At 50.3% G+C, this 10,000-nt stretch overlaps 1 protein-coding gene across 1 annotated transcript in view; it reads right to left on the reverse strand.

Moving 5' to 3' along the window:
* The window catches only part of LOC119596276, a 33,997-nt gene extending 26,110 nt beyond the window's left edge, over positions 1-7,887 (reverse strand). Inside the window, exons 1-10 of the mRNA XM_037945440.1 lie at positions 7,879-7,887; positions 7,619-7,699; positions 7,387-7,560; positions 4,044-4,409; positions 3,321-3,721; positions 2,892-3,033; positions 2,345-2,557; positions 1,727-1,853; positions 1,102-1,320; positions 851-918 (exon numbers count right to left, since the gene is read on the reverse strand). Of these exons, the coding sequence (XP_037801368.1) occupies positions 851-918; positions 1,102-1,320; positions 1,727-1,853; positions 2,345-2,557; positions 2,892-3,033; positions 3,321-3,721; positions 4,044-4,409; positions 7,387-7,560; positions 7,619-7,699; positions 7,879-7,887 (1,800 nt within the window). The remainder of the gene's footprint in view (positions 1-850; positions 919-1,101; positions 1,321-1,726; positions 1,854-2,344; positions 2,558-2,891; positions 3,034-3,320; positions 3,722-4,043; positions 4,410-7,386; positions 7,561-7,618; positions 7,700-7,878) is intronic.
* Between the last annotated feature and the right edge of the window lie 2,113 nt (positions 7,888-10,000).

Consider the following 10,000-nt stretch of genomic DNA (forward strand, 5'->3'; position numbering starts at 1 on the left):
TGTGTGTGTGTGTGCGCGCGCGTGTGTGTGTGTGTGTGTGTGTGTGTGTGTGTGTGTGTATACATACATACATATATATATATATTATATATATATATATATATATATATATATAGATATAGTTTATTTATATATTTATTTTCTTTATTTATTTATTTCTATATATATAAATGTATACCTATATATATATGTATATATATATATTATATATATATATATATATATATATATATATTATGTGTGTGTGTGTGTGTGTGTGTGTGTGTGTGTGTGTGTGTGTGTGTGTGGTGGTGTGTGTGTGCGTGCGTGTGTGTGGTGTGTGTGGTGTGTGTGGATGTGTGGTGTGTGGTTGTGTGTGTGTGTGTGTGTGTGTGTGTCAGTAGTGTGTCGTTGTGCGTGTTTGTTGTGTGTGTGTGGGGTGTGTGTGCGTGAGTGCTGTGCATGTGTGTGTGCGTGTGTGCGTGTGTGTGTGTGTGTGTGTGTGTGGTGTGTGTGGTGTGTGTTTGTGTTTGTGTGTGTGTGGTGTGTGTGTGTGTGAATAAGTATAATATATATTCTATATATATATATATATATATATATATATATATATATATATTATATATATATATATATATAAATATATATATATATATATATATATATAATGTATTTACAGATATAGATATATGTGTGTATGTGTTTGTGTACGTGCCTGTGTGCGTGTAGCCAAAGTTGTGAATTCAAAATCTTTATTTTTTCAGGCCGTCTAATGTCCTTGGTAACTGGGCTCTAAAAGGAAACTTAGTTAAGTGTTTTTTTCGTGGGAAGTAAAGTAATTGGATCTTTGTATGACGCCTGAGAAACTAACCTTAATTTCTAATTCTCCGCGAAGCTTGACGATAAATCCTCCGACGCGATCGAGACAGTCTTGGGTATCTTGTGAATGTGTACTTGAAAGCTTGAGCAAAAAATCATGTCAGGGTGAGTGTGTTTTTTTTTTCTTTTTTTTTTTTTTTTTTTTCTCAGCTGTTTCGGTTTGAATGTAAAAAAGAAATGATGGAATGGATAACTACAAGAAGAAAAACAAACAGATGAAGGGGAAGAAAAAAGAATACTCACGTAGTCCCGTGGCCTCGATCTTGGCGGCGAGGTTGACGGAGTCGCCGAAGAGGCAGTAGCGCGGCATTTTAGTCCCGATGACACCAGCGACGGCGGGGCCCGTGTGGATGCCGATCCGGATCTGCAGGCGCTCGCCGGGCATGTGGGGAATCACGAAGTTCTCGGTGCCGTGGAGCAGGTCTATGGCCATCGCTGCCACCTCGGCCGCGTGGTCCTTGCCTGGACGAGGGATACGAGCGCTTACAAAGAGGCGGTCTAGGCGCATGTGGGGGGCTTGTGCCCTTCGTGTAGGAGCATGCAAAGGAACCAACACACCAGGATATGAATAGGTTTTAGATCACTAGATCGTCTTTATTTATGTGTGTATATATATATATATATATATATATATATATATATATATAGTATATATATATATTATATATCTTATATATATATATATATATAATATTTTTTTTTTTTTTTTTTTTTTTTTTGTTTTTTTTCTGCTTGAAACAGTCCGTGGCTGTTTCAAGCAATCCGGACATATCTTTTTTGCACTAAACTGAATAACTTTGCTCACCATTACTCTGTACTTACTATTACTACTACTAACTTATTCACCCGAGGTGTGACCCGGACTCACCCTCCTCTCTCATGTGCAGACCGGAAGCCACCATGTACGCGTCGCCGATCGTCTCGATCTTGTAGACGTCGTAGCAGTCGATGCGGGAGTCGAACATCTTGTAGAGCACGTTCATGAGGGAGATGACCTGCGGGGGCGAAGGGAACGAGGGTCGTCAGAGCAGAGCACGACCGGGGGACGAACTGGAACGCGGTGATGGATTGCGTGGTGGGTGGAGAGGGAAGGAGCTTTGGGGGTCGAGACGAGTTTGGCCAAAGCTTTTTGGGACGAGCAGAGATGGTAGTTAATTTAGTTTTCTGATTCTCTTCTCTTCTCTTCCTTCCTTCCGTGCTGACCTCTCTCTCTCTCTCTCTCTCTCTCTCTCTCTCTCTTCTCCTCCTCTCCTCTCTCTTCTCTCTCCTCCTCTCTGTCTTTCTCTCTTTTCCTTTCCTCCACCCCCCCTCCTCTCTCTCTCGCTCACTCTCCCACGTGATCTCTTCTGTCTTTCTCTCTCTCTCTCTCTCTCTCTCTCTCTCTCTCTCTCTCTCTCTCTCTCTCTCTCTCTCTCCTTCCCCCTTTCCTCCCTTCCCCCTTCCCTCCCTCCCTCCCTTTTCCCCCTCCCCTCCCTCCCCCTCTCACCTGCATGGGCGTGCTCTGGTTGGCCATCTCGGAGAAGCCGACGATGTCGCTGAAGTAGATGGTAATGGCCGAGTAGGTCTCCGCCGCCACCGTCTTGTGGATGCGGAGTTGCTGCGCCACGCTGGACGGCAGCATCTGGTACAGCAGCTTGTCCGAGCGCTTCTTCTCGAACCTCAGCTCGTGCGTCTTGTGCAGCAGCGTCTCGGAGAAGGCCTGGAAGGGCACAGACAGAACGGTTGGCTTCGCGGGCGAACGAAGGGCGAGGATGGCGAGCGAAAGGAAACGAAAAGGAAGATAAAGCCTGAAAATCAAAGTACGTGAGGCCTATAACATCGAGCAAAGACCGAATGAGAAGGACAGGTAGATATTGTTGGGACAAGTGTTTTGGAAGAGCAAGATTTGGACAGAGAGAAAAAATATCGAGTGGTCGTGTGTTCAACCGGTGATAAAAAAAAGAAAAAAAAAAGAAAAAAAAATGTATACCCTACGAGGAAGAGAACGACGTCAGCACACCTGGTCAAACGTGAGCTTACCTGCAAGTACCTACCTGGAGGGTCCTGGTGATCATCCGCACAAGAATGATGATGACAGGCGAGATGATGAGGACGACGGCCAGGAGCGCGATGCCGATCACAACGTGGCTGTTGGAGGCCTGTACCTCCCGCACGATGGTCTGCTCGATCGTCTTCCTGCGGGGAGAGAGAGGCGCTTCTTTGGAGAGAGGTTGCAGGGGGAAGCACGGTTCCAGTATGCCTCTCATCTACTAGACAAAATAACTCATTTTTTTAAAACAAGGAACAAGCAAGCGCCAGAATCCGATGACAAAATTACTGTTTTTTTTTTTTTTTTTTGAGGAACAAGGGAACCCCAGATTTTCAAGGTAACTATTTTTTCACTGAGGAACAAGCGCCGCATTACTAGCGACGTTAAATTAACGCGAAGCCACGGAGCAAAACACCGACTTTCCAGCACGAACCTGATCTCGTACTGCACCTTCTGCAGGGCGTCCAGGTAGCCCAGCATGGCGTAGAAGTACTCGGTGGCCTTTTCGAAGTCGGGCTGGATCTTCTCGCGGCCCAGGATCTCTAGGCGACGGCGCGTGATGTTCGAGTACCAGGGGTAGTCCTTCTGCAGCGCCTGGTACCGCGTCCCGATCCAGAAGGCGAAGTTCTGGGACGCGTTCAGGAAGTCCTGACCCAGGGCGTCGTTGGTGACGAAGGCGATGTAAGAGCTCTGGTCCAGGTCTCCTCTGCCGAAGTACTGCTCGCCGAACACCATGGAGATGCCCAGGTGCTCGATGGCGCGGATCATGTTCTTGTAGGCGAGCAGCGGCCGCCACACGCCCGACGCGTCCTTCTCCTTGATCTCGCGCGTCAGCTGGAGGAGAGGAGACGAGGCTTCGCTGTGGCTTCGAAGGAATCTCTCTATATCCATCTATCTGTGTATTTGTCTGTCTACCTATCTATCCGCCTATCTATTCATCTATCTAGCTATCTCTTTGTACTTCGTTACATCTCTCTCTCTCTCTCTCTCTCTCATCTCTCTTCTCTCCGCGTCGTCTTCTCTCTCTCTCTCTCTCTCTCTCTCCCTCTCCCTCTCCCGCTCCCTCTCTCTCTCATTCTCTCTTTCTCTATCTCACTCTACCTGCTTCTCTATACATCCATCCGTCCATCTCTCTGCAATGCCCCTTTCTTCCTACCTCCAAACCCTGAGAGCAGACGGCAGAAAAGCCCCAGAGCTCCAGGCGCCTCACCTGGTCCAGGAAGATGTAGTTGGCCCTGTTGTAGAAGGCGATGCCGGCCTCGATGTTGGGCGTGTCGAACTTGGTGATCTTGTCCCGGAAGTCATCGAGGCGGATGCGGAACAGGATCTTGTTCTGGAAAAGCTGGTCGTCGATCCTGAAGGAGGGCCAGATGAGGTTCTCGATGAGGGAGTTGGTGTAGGCGAAGTGCTCCGACAGGTTCCTCCGGATGATGGAGCCGTTGGTGAAGAGGTAGAAGGCGATCTCGGCGCGCTCCGACTGCAGCGCCTCCGTCACGTTGCCCAGGCCCGTGCTGATCTGGACCTGGAGGGAAGGGCGAAGGGGTGGTCACTTCGGGGGAAGGACTGACGGAATAAGAGTCACGGATGTGTTCACTCATATATCATTCTCTCGCTCTCTCTCCCCTCTCTCTCTCTCTCGCTCTCTCTCTTTTTCTCTCTCTCTCTCTCTCTCTCTCCTCGTCTCTCTCTCTCTCTCTCTCCTCCTTCTCTCTCATCTCCTCTCTCTCTCATCTCTCTCTCTTTCTCTCTCTCTCTCTCCTCTCTCTCCTCTCTCGCTCTCTCTCATCTCTCTCTCTCTCGTCTCTCTCTCTTCTCTCTCTCTCGCTCTCTCCTCTCTCGTGCTCTTCTCTCTTTTTCTTTCTTCTCCTCTTCTCTCTATTCTCTCTTCTCTCTCTCTCTCTCTCGTCCTCTCCTCCTCTCTCTCTCGCCTCTTCTTCTCTCGCCTTGCTCTCTCTCCTCTCATCGCTCTCTCTCGCTCTCCTCGTCTCTCTCTCTCTCTCTCTCGTCTCTCGCTCTCATCTCTCTCTCTCTTCTCTCTCTCTCTCTCTTCTCTCTCTCTCTCTGTCTCCTCTCTCTCCTTTTCCTCTCCTTCTCTCTCTCTTCCCCTTTCTCTTCACTACTCTCGTCTCTCTCATCTCTTCTCTCTCCGCTCCTCTCTCTCTCTCTCTTCTCTCTCATCTCTCTCTCTCTCATCTTCTTCTCTCCACATCTCTCTCTCTCTCCTTCCTCTCTTCTCTCTCTCTCTCCCTGTCTGTCTGTCTCTCTGTCTCTCTCTCTCTCTCTCTCTCTCTCTCCGTCTCTCTCTCTCTCTCCTCCTCTCTCTCTCTCTCTCTCGTCTCTCTCATCTCCCTACTTCCCTCTCTCTCTCGCCCTCCCTTTCTCTCTCTTCCCCCCCCTCTCTCTCTCTCTCTCTTCCTCTCTCTCTCTCTCTTTCATTTCTCTTCTTTCTCCTCTTCTCTCTCTCTCTCTCTCTCTCTCTGCCTCTCTCTCTTTCTCTCTCGTTCTCTTCCCCCCCCTCTCTCTCTCGTTCCTCCCCCCCTCTCTCTTCGTTCTTCCCGCCCCTCTCTCTCTCTCTTTCGTTCTCCCCCCCTCTCTCTCTCCTCTCGTCGTCTCTCTCTCTCTCTCATCTCTCATCTCCTCTCTCCGTCATCTCTCTCTCTCTCTTCTGTCATCGCTCTTCCTCTCTCGTCTCTCTCTCTTCTCTCTCTCTCTCTCTCGTCTCTCTCCTTTCCTCTCTCTCTCTCTTCTCTTTCCTCTCTCTCTCCTCTCTCTCTGCTCTCTCTCTCCTCCTCTCTCTCTCTCGCTCTCGTCTCCTCTCTCTCTCTCTCTCTTTCTCCTCTCTCTCTCTCTCTCTCTCTCTCATCTTCTCTCGCTCGTCTTCTCTCTCGTTCTCCCCTTTTCTCCTCTCTCTCTGCATCTCTTTCTCTCTCGTTCTTCCCCCCCCCTCTCTCTCTCGTTCTCTCCCCCCTCTCATCCGTCGTTCTCCCCCCCCTCTCTCTCTCTATTTCGTTCTCACCCCCCCTCTCTCTCTCTCTCTCTCATACTTTCTCTCTCTCTCCTCTCGCGTCGACTCGTCGCTCTCTCTCCTCTCTCTCTCTCTCTCTCTCTCTCTCTCTCTCTCTCTCTCTCTCTCTGCCTCTCTCTCTCTCTCTCTCTCTCTCTCTCTCTCTCGCTCACACTCTCTCTCTCTCTCTCTCTCTCTCTCATCTTTCTCTCTCTACTCTCGTCTCTCTCCTCTCTCTCTCATCTCCTCTCTCTCTCTCTCTCTTTTCGCCCCCCCTCTCTCTCCTCATTTTCTTTCCCCCCCCCCCCCTTCTTCTCTCCGCTCTCTCTGTCTCTCTCCTCCACCTCCTTTTCTCTTCTGTCTCTCTCTCCTCTCTCTTTCTCTCTCTCTCTCTCTCTTCTCCTCTCTCCGTCTCTCTCCCCTTCTCTCTCTCTCACTCTCTTCTCTCTCCTCTTTTCTCTCGTCTCTCGTCTCTCTCTCTCTCCCAACATCTCCTCTCTCTCTCTGTCTCTCCGGTCTCTCTCTGTCTCTCTCTCCGTCTTCTCCTCTCTCTCTCTCTCTCTCTCTCTCTCTCTCTCTGTCGTCTCTCTCTCCCCTCCTTTCTCTCTGTCTCTCTCTGTCTCTGTCTCTGTCTCTCTCTCTCTCTCTCTCTCTCTCTCTCTCTCTCGCTCTCCCTCCTTTCCTCTCCTGTCTCTCTTCTCTGTCCCTCTCTCTCTCTCTCATCTCTCTCTCCTCATCGCTCTCTCGTCTCTACGCTCTCTCTCTCTCCCTCTCCTCTCTCGTCGTCTCTCTCTCTCTCTCTCCTCTTCTCCTCTCTCTCTCTCTCTCTCTGTTCTCTCTCTCTCTCTCCCTCCTCTCTCTCTCTCGCTTCTTCTCTCTCTCTCCTCCGGCCCCTTCTCTCTGTCTCTCTCGTCTCTGTCCTCTTACTTTCTCTCTCTCTCTCTCTCTCTCTCTCCTCCCCTCCTTTCTCTCTGTTTTCTCTCTCTCTGGTCCCCTCTCTCTTCTCTCTCCTCTCTCTCGCTCTTCGCTCTCTCTGTGCTCTCTCTTTCCTCTCTCCTCTCTCTCTCTACTCGTCTCTCTCCCGTCTCTCTCTCTCTCTTTTCTCTCTCATGTCTCTCTCGCTCTCCCTTTCTCTCTCTCTCTCTCTCTCTGTCTCTCCTGTCTCTCTCTTTCTCTCTCTCGCCTCTCTCGCTCCCCCTCCTCTCTCTCTCTCTCTCTCTCTCTCTCTCTCTCTCCTCCTCTCTCTCTCTCTCTCTCTCTCTCTCTCTCTCTCTCTCTCGCTCTCCCCTCCTTTCTCTCTGTCTCGCTCTCTCTGTCTCTCTCTTTCTCTCTCTCTCTCTCGCTCTCCCCTCCTTTCTCTCTGTCTCTCTCCCCCCTCTCTCTCTCTCTCCCCCTTTCTCTCTCCCTCCCTCTCTCTCTCTCTCTCTCTCTCTCTCTCTCTCTCTCTCTCTTTCGCTCTCCCCTCCTTTCTCTCTGTCTCGCTCTCTCCCCTCACCTGGTCGATGGTCTCCTGCATGTCGTTCTGGTACTCGAGGATGCTGACCATGTTGATGGAGTTCTGGATGATGAGGGCCATGATGGGCACGAAGGGCAGGAGCAGCATCTGGATGAGGTGGATCTGCTTGCCCTTGCCCGTCGTCGGGTCAAGGCCGCAGATGCCCGTCTTGACCTGGAGGGGGAGGGGGGTTTAGATTACCGTTATCGAGTGTTTCCTGCGATGAACTGACCTCGGGCGAAGGTAGCGACAAGGGCTGCGGCTGCTGCGTTGGGGTCGCTTGGGTTTCCTGATGGGAAATGGCCTTGAATGGCTGTGGTAATTCCACTGCATTCAGTTACTTGCACGTCTATATAAAATTGCACTGCGGGAAGTATTTCTTTGCTAACTACCTGATTATTAGAAATTTTAGTCTACGGATTCATGACTCTCCCAGCGGACTGATAAACATAAACAGGTCGATGCGCCGGAGAAGAGAGTAGCGCGACTCACCTCCACCATCTTGTTCTCATCCTCGCTGTCGATGGAGACCAGCGACGGCCTCTTCGGCTTCGGCGGCAGGTCCAGGTCGGGATCCTTCTTGGTCCCGCCTCCGCCGCCTCCGCCCGCGCCGCCGCCTCCTCCTCCGCCGCCTCCTCCTCCTCCGCCCCCAGTTCCGGGGCCGTTGTCAGGAGCGACCTTCCTCTTGTCTCCTCCCTTCATCCCTACCTCATAGAAACTAAACGGCGTGAGGTACCAAGGGTATTTGGCGTTGGCCACCGTGCGGGCGACGGAGACGCTGCCGGCAATGCGACGGCGGTCGTGGCGACGTCGTGGATGCGCAGACGTTAATGCTCCGGCTGGCGACGGCGACGACGACGGAGGCGAGGAGAGGGGTTTAAGGGAAGGGGGGGAAGGGAAGGGAAGGGGGGAGGAAGGGGCGATGCGCGCTCAGAATCGCCGCCGACGTGTGGCCACCATGCAACGCAGCGGGACTTGTGGCCGCGGAAGGGCTCCTCCGACGCTCGCTTCGTCCTCCTGCTCCTCGGCGGAAAAGAGGGAGACAGTCGGAGAGGGAGGAGGGAGAGAGGGAAGGAAAGAGTAAAAAAAAAGGAAGAGGAGGAAGGAAGGGAAAAGTGACAGCGCTAGAAGAGTATTTCGGAAGAACCTGGCGTTCGCTTCGCGCCAGAGTTAGCGGACGGTCTGACGGAGCGAGTTGAACGCGGCCTTCGGGGATGGCTAGCGCGGCGGGGGAGCACGGCGACGCTTGTCCATGATCGGAGACGCAAGTGGATGCTGCGTCGCTTCGACGCCTCCGCCCGCGCATGCGCTCAGGGGTCACGGGGCGGGGGGCGGGGGCTGATTGAGATTGAGTTTTCGAGGAGGCAAAGGGGGGGGGGGGGAATGAGGGAAGGACAGGGGGGCGTGGGGAGGAAGATACAATTTAACAATATTGGCTTGTAATAACGACCTTCGATTTTGACTTCCGTCTGCTCGCTCTTCATTATTCGTTATGAGCGATGCAGATATCATGGCATTCGTAGCTAAGGGAGGAATCTAACTTCGTCAGCCTCCTATTGGCTCCGGCGAAACGTATCTTGTCGTAAACATTTGCATTCCTTAAATAAAAGGCTGTTGATTAAAATGCCTTTGGCTTTAAAGAACATTTTATGGTCCGAAAGTTCAGAAAGTGACGCGTAACGTTACGAGATTCAAAGCATAAAAGGGATATAAATGAATGATGAAAAAAAATCAGAGTGATAAACTAAGAGAACGAGAGAGAGAGAGAGAGAGAGAGAGAGAGAGAGAGAGAGAGATTACGAGTAAGAAGCGAAAGACAAGGTAAGGTAAGAGGAGGAAAAAATGGAACAAGAGAAAAAGATATAGCGAGAGAAATAGAGAATTAGGGTGAGGGAGTGAGAGGGACACGGAACAAGAGATAGGAGAGCACAAAAGGAGAGAGAAAGAGAGAGATTAAGGAACGATAGAAGGCAAGGGCGGGCGAGGCGCCCTTCGCAACGCAAGAATGCGCCGGGAATGAAAAACTGTTATCGATTCTGTCTCTCTATTGACTGTCCTGGCGACCTCCATCGGCTAAATTCTCATCCACTTTGCGCCTCATCCTCCCCCCCCCGCGACTCCCCTCCCCGTCTGCATTCCGCTTATCTTCGTCTACGTCTTCTCCCGTTTTATCTCCTGTGCGCTTATTCCTTCCTTTCGTTCAGTATTCTCTTCTCTTCTCTTACTACACTTTCCTCGGACTTTTATCTTTCATTTGTTTGTATTATCATTGTTGTTCATATTATTGCCGGTTATTTCGCGATTTTGTTGTATCTTTCCGGTCCTTTCCCAGTTCCTCGACCGTTATCGTGTTTATCGCTTTCTTTCTCCGTTACTTATTGCTTCTTTTCTTGCTCTCGTGAGGCAGGCGATGCAGCTGATTTGGGGAATCAGTTATCAATTAGGATAATGCTATAACGATGATGAAGGTGATGGTAATGGTGGCCTGTCTTTCCATTTAAAAGTAGATAGCAAAAAAAAAAAAAAAAATAAAAATAATAATAATAATAAAATAAATAAAATAAATAAAATCGACTTGGAACTCTTTTAACATGACGGGGAAAATTCCTGGGGA

Source organism: Penaeus monodon, chromosome 37 (genome assembly GCF_015228065.2).
Source record: "Penaeus monodon isolate SGIC_2016 chromosome 37, NSTDA_Pmon_1, whole genome shotgun sequence".
Lineage (NCBI taxonomy): Eukaryota > Metazoa > Arthropoda > Malacostraca > Decapoda > Penaeidae > Penaeus > Penaeus monodon.